This window comes from Tiliqua scincoides, chromosome 6 (assembly GCF_035046505.1).
Source record: "Tiliqua scincoides isolate rTilSci1 chromosome 6, rTilSci1.hap2, whole genome shotgun sequence".
NCBI lineage: Eukaryota > Metazoa > Chordata > Lepidosauria > Squamata > Scincidae > Tiliqua > Tiliqua scincoides.
In genome coordinates, this window is record NC_089826.1 from 65,108,318 (window position 1) to 65,121,846 (window position 13,529).

Sequence of the window (13,529 nt, forward strand, 5' to 3'; positions counted from 1 at the left end):
TATTTCAAAACTTCAGCTCCTGTAGTGAAATCCACCTTACAATGTGAAAGCAGCCAGCATGGAAGGGATTGGCACCATTAGCAATTATTTTTGAGAACTTGGGGATGACAGGTAAGGTCTCGGAGGACTGCAGCAGGTCAAACGCCAGGCCTATTTTTAAGAAGGGGGAGGGGGGAAGCAAGGATCCAGGGATTGCATTCAGGCCAGTTTAATTTAACAGCTGGCAAATTTTTAGAGTAACTAATACAGCAGTCAGTCAGCACTGCACCTGGAGGAAAATAAGGTGAACAACAATATGAGAGTATGACTGGGCTTTGTTGCAATGGGAGCAGTACAATGAATCTTAAGAATATTTTTTGGTTTTCCAATGAGAAGCTTGGCTCGGGTGAAACTTTGATTCGGTGTCATGCTACCTGTTCGTAGTCAATGAAAGTCAGCGGAGGGATTACTAGAGGCAGCAGTACCTGCAGTGATGATGTTGTGGCATAACTTCTGGGCTCTTCCAGTAGAGAAGGGGGTGGTGATAGCAGCTTTGTGATCTCACTGCCAAAACAGGAGGAGGTGGCAGCTTTGCAATCTCGTTGCCGACCCGTTTCTTCTACTTTGGAGACTCAGGGTCCAATCCTATCTGGCCCGGCACTGGCGTTACACTCATACTGCCAGTTCTGGGTGTCGCAAACATGCCATAAGGCAGGTGATCTGTGTCACCTTGTGAGGAGGGGACACCGGCATGGGACCCAGCACCGGAAGAGAACACCACAAGAACATCCAGTTCTGCTACCACCTGGCGTTGTGGTGTTTTGGGGGTGGGGAGGAGGGTGGAACTGGGCAGGGGAGGATCAGGCCCAGGAGGAGGGCGGAGATGGCAGCAGCTTCTGATCCCATATCCTGTCTTCCCTTCTGGCCCGGGCAGCCTGACATGGGCCTCCTTGACTCTGTGCCCACCCAAAGGTGGGCGTAGAGATGAGGAGATCTATTGACACAGTGGCGACCTTACCTGGGGAACGCAGACAGAAAATGACTAGTTTTCCCCCATTCAGCTGCTGGCCCTGTACAAAAGGAAAGCAGGAAGGAATGTGTCCATGCTAACCAGTTGGAATTACTCCTATCAGCCTGGCTTCTGCAAATAAGCAGATTTGATCCTGCTCCTTCCTGTACATACATTCATCTGAAAGAACACGAATATCAGTTGATTTCATCATGGCCTACTTCTTCTGAAGTATAAAGGAAATGTTTACCTTACTCCAGAGCGCAATGCCATAGTCTTTCGAGACTGAAGGTTGCCAATACTATACTACCTTACTCCTTTTATTTTATTCATTTTTAAAGTTCTGTGCAGGATGTTCAGTAAACAGCTTTTATGCTTCATATTTATATAAAATCAATGTGTATGCATTTATGTTTTACTTTATAAATGTTGATCATCTTATGCTATTGACCTAATGCCCTTCTCTTGCCTCATCACTTTCTTTGCTTTTTAGCTGCCTGTAAATGAAGCATTTATTTCCAAGGATTTTGTACACAAAATACTGCAAGCATAGCATAACTAGATTACTTTATTAATCTGTTACCCTTAACCAATTTCACTGGAGCAAGCTGTATTTGTTTTTTTGTGGCGCAGCTGCTGACCCAGCACTGGGAAGGATCAGGCTTGATATCTATTAAAGCCTATGAAAAAGATCTAATTGCATTGAATGGGAGTCAGATCAAGATCAGGAATGTCTACAGGAAATGCAGCACACACTGTTTGTGCTTTGGAGTTTAATAAGGTGTTTGCTGTGGTTTCACAACAGAGTCTCGAGAGAGCCTGTTCTTGGCAATAATGACGCTGTGTTCGGCACTTCTAGATAAATTCTTGTGTGGGTGCCCGTTCCTTGGTCATACACCCGTGACTGCACGTGCCACATTTCAAATCCCATTGAGGATTTATCTAAATAATTTAAACCAGGGGTGCTCAATAGGTGGATCGCGATCTACCGGTAGATCGTGAAGCAAAATGAGTAGATCGCGGAGTGCCGACCCCCCCCTTCAGGTGCCTCTGGGAGGAAACGCCGGGAGTAAGGCCCATTGTACTCAATGGAGCTTACTCCCAGGTAAGTGTGGCTAGGATTACAGCCTCACAGCCTAATCCTAGGCATGTCTACTCAGGAGTAAGTCCTGTTATACTCAGTGGGGCTCAAGGTACACCAACATACATTGTACACATAAATGTTATATGTTATGATGGCGCGAACATTGTAAAAAAAACTCTGGTAGATCTCCAGGCCTTGCTGGGTTTCAAAGTAGCTCTCGAGCCAAAAAAGTGTGAGCACCCCTGATCTAAACAATAGATGCTAGGTAGAGGAGAAATTCTTTTGAGGATAAATGTGTTCATATTCTCCAAACAGTTGATTTAGAAATAGCAGTACAACCTTTAATGGCATACTCAGGAGATGCTCAGAATTTGTGTGATTTTTTTTCCCTCCTATTAATTTTTTTCAAATAGTTGTGGCTCCAGATAGATAATGGGTGGTTAATTTTATTTTATTTTAGGTAGGAGAGACATATTGTGTGTCCATTCATCCTATTAGTTCTCAGTTTCTAAGCTGCCATCTTGTGTCTAACTTGAACACACTGTGTTTGCAAACACTATGGTTGGTATAGTAATTAATTTAAATGTCTGTTTGTGACTATATTAACCCAAAAAATACAAAATATTTTGGGTGGTCCTCATAAAAGTATTACCAGAATTTTGTCCTGAGGTCCTATTTTTTTTTTTTAATAGACCAGCGTTCTTCAGACTTGGGATCAGGACTCCAATGGGGTCACTAAGCCTCAGTTGTGGGGTCACAGTAACTTATGGGAATGAAAAAGGTTGAAGACTACTGCATTAGAGCACCACCAGGTAAAGGTGGAGGCATTTGGTATACCCCTTCAAGTACCAGGAGATTGTGCCCCAATCCTGCTCAGGTTCTTAGCAATTCTGCTAAAATAGCTTTCGCTAGTGCCAGGCTTCATGGTAACTTTTCTATTCTCTCTAATAAGAACATTTGGTTACAGTGAACAGTGCTGGTAGGGTGCTACAGGGGTGGGTGTGGGAAGTGGGTGGCGACGGGGTGGGGTGTGCAGATAGGGTCTTGAGAGGGGGCAGGATCGACACTGGAGGTCCCCAGGCTGCTGCTTCAAAGAACGAACTTTTTAACATACCTGGTAGTAGTGCCAGCCATCTGGAGGGTGCAGTGGGCTTGCAGCTGCCCTCTGTGGGCCTCCCCACTTCTCAGAGAGGCTCTTATCCCCGATTGTGACCCATTTCTGGGCTTGCAGTTGCAGAAGTGGGTCAGAGCCTCTCTGAAAAGTGGGGAGGCCACTTCTCCCCACTTTGCTAGAAAGGTTTGCAAGCCCCGCCATACCCCTGGATGGCTGCATTACCCCAGGTATGTGAAAAAGTCCCTTTGCAGTGGCAATGCAATCTCTGTGATGTTGTCCCCCCCCCCAGACTTACAAGATAGCTTTATGTACAGTGCTCGAGATAGCTTTATGCTCGAGAAGCTTTATGTACAGTGACTGTTCTAACTGAAAGAAGCCATCTTTGGTTCTCTTGAGTGCCATGAAGTCAAACACTCTTAGGACCTGCAAAGTGATAGCCAATGATGATGGTTTACAATGATTTTAAGTATCCTAAGTTTTCCTGTATTTATACCTTAAATTCACCCTATTTTGGTACTAGTAGACATTTCCTGTGTGCCAGGGAAATATCTTTAAAAAGCAAAACTATTATATTCAATCCATGTGTTATACGGTGCTTTCATATTGGCATTGCATCCACTGAAATCAACAGCAAAGCCCTCTGGTGGCCAATCATAACCTGAAGCTTCATCAATATTAACCAAAAACCCTGCATCCTAGGAGAGACATTGGACAATATAATTGTGAAACATGGAGTTTAGATTCTCATGAGGGTTACCTCTTTATTAAAACACATTTTGTCTCTATGAGTCCGCCTGTCTCCAAATAATCAATATATTATTGAACTAACACCCACTCACCAGGTCCATAGTAAATGATGACTATTAGCTATATGACGCTGCTCAGGCTTGCTCAGAGAATTACAGAACTATTTTCTTTGTCTCTTTCGGAGTTCTGTACAAGTCATGGACTAAGGGCCCAATCCTATCCAACTTTCCAATACTGATGCAACTGTGCCAATGGGGCATGCACTGTATCCTGTGGTGGTGCGGGCAGCCACAGAGACCTCCTCAAGGTAAAAGAATGTTTGTTTCCTTACCTTGAGGCTGCATTGCAGCTATATCAGTGCTGGAAAGTTGGATAGGATTGGGCCCTCAATCTTCTAAATCAGAGATATCAAATTTGTTTCATACAGGAGGCCAAAGTTACCATTCATTGCACCCACTAAGGGTAGGAAGTGATGTCATTAAACCAGAAGTGACATCATTAAACAGATGATGGCCAGAAATAAGCATAGAAACTTACTAGCTGCAAATGACCGAAAGAGAAAATGTTCAAATCTTCATATTTTTGAGATATGAGAGAGACCAATTATCGAACTGGGAGAGCCCAATTATAATGGGGACTAGAGATATTGCTTCCAGGGGGCACATTTGACCCACAGGCCTTATGTCTGACACCCCTATTCTAAATGTTTATTTTGAAGATGTATCACAATTTATCATCTTTATAAAAAAAATTTATCATACTCAGAAATCTCTTTGGATAACTTCAACTAAGTAGTATTCCTTTCCTCTAGTTAATAAAGAGGTCAGAATCAGAGAAGGGTAGAGAAGACCTACTGCTAGTCTTACATCCACTACACCTTAATGAGGAGCTGGTGGCTGACACTCTGCTTCTTATGCTCATGTTTCCTATGGAACTACAGGGGCTTTTTGTTTGAATTTTGAATCTATGGTGCCAGGTGTCACTATGATATGCCAGTTTTCTACTCACTGATGTCAGAACCAATTTAAATGTGACATCTGCCATGTTGAGGTTGGCCACTTACACACATAGATGCCCTATGGTGCAAATGTCATATTTAAAATGCTTTTAGCCTGTGTACCAGTTCATAACGTCCTCCTGTTTCATGCCAGCATGATATATTTCAGAAGTTGATTCACTTGATGAGCTGTTAGACACTTTTTATACCCCAGCCTTCAGTCACTCAAATGAATCAGTCAGATTCTCTTACAGGAATACAACACCAACAGTTTCATCTTATCCAGATTAGTGTTCTTCAACATTGGGGTCGTAACCCCAACAGAGTCACGAAGCCTCAGTTGTGAGGTCACGGCAACTTACGGGAATGAAAAAGGTTGAAGTCCATTGGACTAGAGCACCACCAGGCAAAGGGGGAAGACATCAGGCATACCTTTTCAGGTACCGAAAGATTGTGTCCCAGTCCTGCTCAGGTTCTTAGCAACAGTGTGAAAATTAGCTTTCACTAGTGCCAGGTTTCATGCTAACGTTTTCTGCTTTCTCTAACAAGATTATTTGGTTACAGTGAACAGTGCTGGAAGGGTGTAACAGGGGCGAGGAGTGGGTGGATAGGGTCTTGGGAAGGGGGCAGGATTGATGGTGGGGTCCCCAGTCTCATACTTCATTTATTCATTGGGGTCATGGCATGAAAAAGGTCGAAGACCACTGCTCTAGATGGTTGCAAAAGTGTGATAAGAGTATCTGACAAAACCTGGGTGAGAGCTGTGATGTGGCTGGTACGAGAGCCTCTGGTACTGTTCGGAGTATCTGTTCACTGATGTGGCTATGAAGATGTGATAAATAATATAGTGATTATTAAGGGAGGATCTGGCTTCAACTGCAGGGCCTAGGAGAGGGGGTAAAGGGGGTAATTTGTACGCGGGCCCAGGGTCAAAAAGGGAGCCCAGGAGCCAATGAAGGGGGCTCAGAAATTTCCTGGGATCTTACATTTTCCTATCTACTCAGACTTGTTGCTGGCATGGGATGCTGGGGACACTACCATGAGTGTGCGGCTGCAGCTACTGGCAAACCGTATATACTGGGCTGAGGAATGCATACGTGACACTCCTTAACACAGTGTCAAATCTGGGAGGAAACTGACCTGCTACAGTAGCTCTTTGGCTTGTGGATCTGCTTACAATGAAGCCATATATAGTAGCTCAGGGACACAGCTGCAAGACTACAGCTGCTGCAGGAGCAGGTTTTGGTCTGCATAGGACACTTGCCATTCTAGTGTGCACCTAGATATGATGATGCTATTTTTCTGCAATGATCTTCTATATTTAAAAGATTTTATAGCGACTTAGGAGTGTGTTTGGTTTTCCATATTACTGTATCTAGCTGCCAGTGCCTCATGGGTAGGTAGACCTGGGCTCCAAAGACTTTTCCAGCTGTCCCCACCCTCTCTCCATCCTATTTTGTCCCTCCCTGACCCATTCTGCTTGCCCATTACCACCTTCCCCTGCTCTGTTTCACCCCTCCACCTTTACAAAGGGGCCCAAAAGAAACTTTGTACCCCCTGATAAAATTCCTCTTGGAGGCCCTGATCAAATGAATATACACAGTACAATTTTTTTACTGAAACCATATCAAAGGGCATTAAGAAATTCACAATATGCATGTAAGTGTATCAAGTTAAAATGTACAGCTTTCTCCTACTCGTTACCCCTTTGGAAATGTCAATAAGGATTAATAATATCATTGAAAGAATTTGAGTGGGATCTGTGGAACATAAACTGATTCTATATACAGATAATAGCCTATCATCAGTCATGGATTTCCACTTTAGAATTGGGAAGGTTATGGACTTAACATAGAGAGTAGCGTATTATATTGGGCTATAAAGTAAATTATTCTAAATGCCCTTATCTATTACTTTGCTTTCAGCCGTGCTTTGCAATCAGAAAATCTAAATGGAGAGAGATCTAGGAAATCAATTCAAAAGGAAGCTTGGTAACATTGTAAAACACTTGCAAAACAATTACTGTGAGGATTAATGTCTATACTGAGAGGCTATATTGAGAGGTGGGGAACTGTCAGTCTCTCTCTTGATAGAGAAAATGAATGTTCAGCTGGAACAAGCTTCTAAGAGTAAGATATAATAAAAATGATTATTCTTAATATTCCAAAATTTGGTTTTAGGAAAATAACAACAACTAGGTATTTATATACCGCCTTTCTGGTCACCAGATTACTCCTCTGACTTTATTCAAGGCGGTTTACATAGGCAGGCATTTCTAAATCCCTCAAGGGGATTTTTACAACCATAGAGGTTCTCTCTTTCAAGAACCAACAACATTTCAGAATGGATCTTCCTGGTTTGGTCTCACTTCTGGCCTCCAGTTCTCCCACACAGGCTGACAAGCAGCTCCATCTCTCACATGGGGGGCAGCCAAGACGCTTCTTGCTCACACCAAGAGCAGGTGGAATCACTCAGCTGGGCTTGTCAGCTGCTTCAAGGTCTCGCCATTCTCAGCCGCTCAGGGAGCTGCCGGTGTCCTCAAACTGGCGACCTTCTGATGTTATCTTCGGGTTAATGGAGGCTCTACCCTCTAGACCAGACCTGCTGCCCTGAACTTGCTCCTCTTTGCACAGCATAAACTGATAACCCATCTAGGCTTTGAAGGTCTGACTGTGCTAGTTCAGTATTCTAAATCCTGTGATCAAAATCGTAGGGTGCCTCAGACTAGAGGCACCCAGCATGACACTTGCCTGGAGGTGGGTGTTCCTGAAGTTTGGGGGTGATGTAACCATGTCACATACACACATACACACACGCACTCAACCTTCCGCACAATCACATCTTTTAATGTGAAAAGTTTGCCTCTAAACTGCTTCTGTTCAGTGATCCTTGACCCTCTCTAGGTGCTGTTACTTTGTGTTCTCGGTAGCAAGCAGTGAAAACATGATCATGTGTGAGGTAACTGGTCCCAAAGTGGGCCAAAGATAACCAAATGGAGGCTCAGACAGTATGATGTCAGCATACGAGGGTGACACCCGGTGTCGTCAGCACCCATCACACACCTTTAGTGATGCCCGTGCCTCAGATCAAGTTTATGGTCCACACAGCTAAAAGGGACCAGCACAGAATTGGTCATAGGTGGACTTCCCTCTAGTCAGCTCATAATTATCTTTGTTTTCTCTAAGCTTTCTAAGAGAATTCTTGGCAAACTGTTTTTAAACGAGAATCCTTCAAGTTTATTATATTGGTGCAATTGGTGCCTCCCCCTTCCCTGCTAGTTGCCCCCTTTCCTCAAACTTCCCTTTGCATCAGAGAGGACTGCTGAGGAAGTCTTGTGGCAGTGGTAGATAATCCATCTTTAGTGGTAGATAATCCATCTGGAACATTAATATTTGTTTGACCAATAGCATTCACTGTTTCTAGGAAGCCTAGGAGATGGACTTCCCAATGACTCTTGGCTCAAAGGACTGAACCAGAAGATATTGGGAACTCCATTAGTCAGGTCCACTAACAAAATGAACTACCTGTGCAGACATTCAGGCCTAGAACATGAAGTTCTCACTATTGTCACAAAAAAAATCCTCACCTCATTCAGGATTGCTTTGGGGAAAAGAGAATCAGCAGTAGACAAGGGAGGGCTGGCCACAGGGAAAGCTAGCACCAGATGAAGCCCATTATGATCTAGGCAAGGGTCTCATGAATCCAGGCCTGGGGGCTGGATCTGGCATTGGCGCAGATCTATCTGCCCGGTGAGCGGACTTTTGATTGGTCACATGTATTCTCAATTTCTCCCCTCTTTCACAGTGATAGGTTCCTGTGCCTTGTGACCTCCACAGGAGGTCTGGGATTGTGGCTTGTAGGCAGCAGAGCATCACTGGTCCTCCTGCCTCCCCCTTTTCCTGCCTCTCAGGCTGCCTGCTTTTCCTTGTCCCTCCATTCCTCCTGCCACTTCCTCTTCCCTGGGCTCTCATCTTCTTCCACCTTCCAGCTCCTTTGTGTCACTTCTTAGTTGGCTTCCCTCTTCCTCTTGATCCCCATCAGTGCATCTCTCCCTTTAGCCCATGACTCCATCTCCTTGGCCCTGGTCCTGCCCTCCCACTCATGGTCCACCATGCTGCCTCTCCTTTTATTATCTTCTTCTGTGCCTCCTCCTTCTCAGGTGTCTTTTGCCCTGTCTCCTCTCCCTCTGGTCTCTCCCCACTTCCTGTCCTTGCTGCTTTTAAAGCCCACTCTGTTGACCAGCTCCACCCCCTCCTAATTAGCTGTTCTCTGATGGCTGTGTGCTGCCTGGCAACGACATCATTTCTGGGTGCCTCAGAGCCAGCCAGCTGGCTGGAACAGCCTCACACAAGCCATGTGGTGGCACAGATCAGAGAGGAACCTCACAGAACCATAAGCAACAAATTGTTAGGAAGGGAACCAATAGTGTGAAATACGTGCTAGAGAGAAATTGGAACCGCATGTAAATGGACAATGTACCAGCAAATGGTTGATATTTGCAAGTTATCCAAAACTTACATGTAGTCCTCTGTGAGATATTCCATCTATCTGAGGCACAGTTTGCCAGAAGCCTGAAAATATTTTAAAAGTTTTGAGAATATGAAATATTTTTTAAAATTATATGTGTTTGGCTGCATTGTAGAAGTTTGCATTTCCAGCTTATCATATTGATTTATTTGTTTAAACTTGCCAGTATTTTTATCCTTCGCTCATACTGACAAAACCAAAATATATATAAAGTCATGTAGTACATTTTAATTACTAGTAAAATAAGAACTTGATACATTTTAAAAACTGTACAATTTTTATTAGGTCTTATGTTGCATTATGTATAACAAACACATTTTTATTGTAGTCTGAATGTTTTACAACACTTTTATAAATATTAATGTGCTGCAAAATATCAGAGTTTGTATGGTGCTGCTGTGGTTTGTCTCCAGATATAAACCATAAAATAAAAAGAGTTGGATCATATCCCATAGAATGGGCAAATAGATAAATGGGTTTGATATTTACTTAGGACATTGACATATTGCTACACAGGGATCAAACAGTGAATTTGGCTAACAGGAAGTTTCAGATGACCAAGAATGAAATAGTTAGGGATCATTCATTCTCAGTGTTTGCAGGCTAAAGAAGATTCATGTGTGGAATCAGATTTAACTGCACAAAGAGGGATATAAACAAACTCCTTTCTATACGGGGATGTTCGTATTGAAGAATTTGTTTGCCCTTTGACACAGTACTTAGCCGCAAACTTGGATTTGGAAGCCAATAGATATTTGAGAGGTCAAATAGACATTTGAGAGGGAACTGTAGTCACCCCTGGTCCTATGATTAATGCACCTTTGATAGGTGAACATGTTTCCAAACATGTACAGTCATGCCCCCATACCCATGGGGGTTCTGTTCCGGAACCTCCCACGGTTAAGTGAAACTGCGGATACGGGTGAACACCTCACCCTCTGGACCCGAGGGGATCTCTGCTCCCTTTGCTTCCAGAGGGTTCTCTGATGCCTATCCGTGGCCTCTGCTGGGCTCAGACTGAGCCTGACAGTGGAAAAAAGCCAGTTTCACTTCTGGTTTCTCCATGAAACCAGAAGTGACTTTTTAATGCCTTTTAAGGCATTGGGAGGCCCAGGGAAGCCCCTGAGGTCTTATAAGGCATTAAAAAATCACTTCTGAATTCACAGAGAAACCAGAAGTGACTTTTTCCCACTGTCGGGCTCAGTCTGAGTCTGGCAGATGTCACAGACGGGCGTCTGCAGCCTCCACTGGGCTCAAAGGGCCCTCAGATCTCCCAAGAGGGCACACGCCGGGGGGCTGTGGAACCGATCTGTGGATAAGTGAATCTGCGGACATAGGATCCACGAATATGGAGTACCCCCTGTATTTGTCTCATGTAGATATTTCATTTATAGGTGTACTTTTAAAAACTTGGGCGTACTTTTTAATGAGTATTTTAGTACATTTTTAGTACCTTTTGAAGAGCCCCCTGAGATCCAGGCAGTTGCAAAGGGAAGCCCATGTGGAGCACTTTGGTTTATTCTGCAGTTTCATGAAAGGCTGGACAGGGCTTTGAGCTGTTATAAATACATCTGAAGCGGAGAGCTGTGATCTCACAATATCTTTATATGTATTCAACTAGGTCTGTTGCTTTTATTGTGGACACCAGCTATCCCCACTCCTCCTCCCCCCCTCCACAGACACACTTCATTTTTTGAGAGTTCTTAAAAAAATGCTTCTTTTCTGTATGTAGGCAAAAATCCCAGCTGTGAGTGTTGATGTGACAGATGCAGATGGTTCTCAATTAAGGCCACTGTGCGTACATCAACAAATGTTGAAGGCAGTTAAACTTCACTCATAAACCACTTAAGTCTTGCTTAGCCCCAGTGAAATCAATAAAATGACTGCAGAAAAATATAATGATTTGAGGCATTCAGTTTTAATAGCCTTCAGAAGCACAATCATGGAAAAAGCTCTTGTCTGGCACATTCACTGGCAGTAGCATATCTAGAGGGTGCAAAATGGTAAGTATTGCAGGTGCCACAATGCACCATGTAAGCAGCCCCTCCTGTTCACTGTCTGAGCCATTCCAGACAGTGACAGCAAAGCACAGGAGACACTGTCTGGTTTGGCAAGTGTTTCACGTTGTCATCACTGCCCAGGGCTGCTTTGCTTTGCATGTTGTGGCGCCTGCAGTACTTACTGCTTTGCCCCCCCTCGCTACACTACTGTTCACTGGTGCTGCCCTGTAAACCAGAGGTTTCCAGTTCCCCCTTTCATACCACAATCCCTGATGACCTTCCCAACCCCAACCCCCCAAGAAGATTGGGGAACCACCTGCAGCTGCCTTTGAAGTCAGTGAAAAGTTGCAATCAAAACTGAAAAATAAGACAAGCCCTTTGTGGAAATCTAAAAGAGCTTGGGGGCTGAATGCAAAGGGCAATTTGAGACATGGCCTAAGATGTCATTTTCTCTTTTTCAGGAGCCGATGCTGTAGAAGCTCAGTGTAAAAGGTTTGAAGTGAGCTCAAGCGAAGACGGGAGGGTGCTCTTCTCCGCTGATGAAGAGGAGATAGTCATTGGAGCTGACAGGTTGAAAGTAACAGGTAGGTATTAGTGGCAGAATGCCGAACCCTGTTCTTTTTCACAATGGGCTGTATCCTAAGAAGCACACAGGAAGGAAAGGAAGTGTTTTGTGTGGTTGTCCAAGCACATGCAGAAGGCATTTGCACAACAAGAATATTTTATGCTCTCTAGTGGTGTACTGTGCACCATGTTGTGCAACACAGTGTGGAATATTCTGTGCAATGTGGCTCACCCACCAAGCCTACTCAAGATTCCATTTTGATTTCTGGGTGCAACAGTCTGCTGCTAACACTTGCATGTGCACAAGCCTTCTTATACAGGCAGATAACTTACGATAGAACCCAAAGTTTAATTTGGCCAAAGGTTATATGTCTATAAGGTTTGTATGAGCAAACTATACTTCATTTTAATGGACATAAGGCTATGCTAGCATCACTGTGTTGTCTTTTCAAATGCATTGCAAGAGCTTCACCGACAGTTATTTCATCTGTTTACTTACTGCCATGTATGTTGGCACTAACAGATGAGAGGATAGGGTCACTGATGAAAGCAGTTCTTGACTTACAAATAGACACAACAGAGTAAGGGGAGGGGAGAAGAAGGAATGTGAACAGGGGAAGAATATTTGCCTATCTAGACTTAATGCTTAAACTTAGGTTGATGAGGGCAGTGGTTCTCAAACTGTGGGTGCCAGACCCACCAGTGGGTCATAACCCAGTTCTTTGTGAGTCACAAAACTGACAAGACAGATTAGGCCAGAGGCGTCATGATACCCCAGCCTGAGGGCCCTGGCCTCTTTCCCCTTAAAGGGCGGGGGCAGCCAGGAGGCAAGGAGGAGGCAGCAGCGCAATCCTCAGGATCGCGCTGCTTAGGGGACTGCAGGGTCTTGGCTGCACATCCCAGAGCCTCCTGCAGCCTCCCAGGGGTGTGGGGAGCCCCACCTCTGCTAAACTGGAAGCTGAGTGCGATTGCTCTGCTTTCACTTCTAACGGGGCAGCAGGGACTGGGGTGCACTCACCAGTCCCTGCAGCAGCCATACTGGGGTACGGGGAGACCTGTGCGAGCCTCTGCAGGGCTCCCCAGGTCAGCAGAAGCAGAGCGATCATGCTCCACTCCCGCAAAACCAGAAGTGGACGTGCACAGGATTGGGCTCTAAGAGTGTATGCAAATGACTTCACAGAAAAGGTGGGGTTTTTTTCCTTGAGAAGGGATTTGAAGGAATGAAGAGAGGATTATCTTGTACCTGATTCTCTTGTAAATCTGATTCATAACATATTGTGAATGAAAGACATTTTTTGAGGAATAATTTTTTGCAGTCAAAGGTTATTTTACAATAAAGCTGTTGCTATCGTCTACTGTAAAATTAGACTTTTCAAAAGCAGCTTTGTTTTATATGCCACCATTCATGCAGCATTGATTTATTGTTCTTTTGACATTTTGAAAGGTTTACTTAGGTAATGCTCGCCTCATAATCGTAAAAGCTGCCATTATATAGCATGCTTGCTAGT

The 13,529-nt window shown here is 44.2% G+C and overlaps 1 protein-coding gene across 3 annotated transcripts in view; it reads left to right on the top strand.

Moving 5' to 3' along the window:
• The window catches only part of SGCZ (sarcoglycan zeta), a 242,778-nt gene that overhangs the window by 173,765 nt on the left and 55,484 nt on the right, over nt 1-13,529 (top strand). For 2 of the 3 annotated variants that reach the window (XM_066632447.1, XM_066632448.1), the window contains one exon: nt 11,919-12,041. The exons of the other annotated variant lie outside the window; for it this stretch is intronic. In XM_066632447.1, the coding sequence (XP_066488544.1) occupies nt 11,919-12,041 (123 nt within the window). The remainder of the gene's footprint in view (nt 1-11,918; nt 12,042-13,529) is intronic. 3 annotated transcript variants of the gene reach the window in all.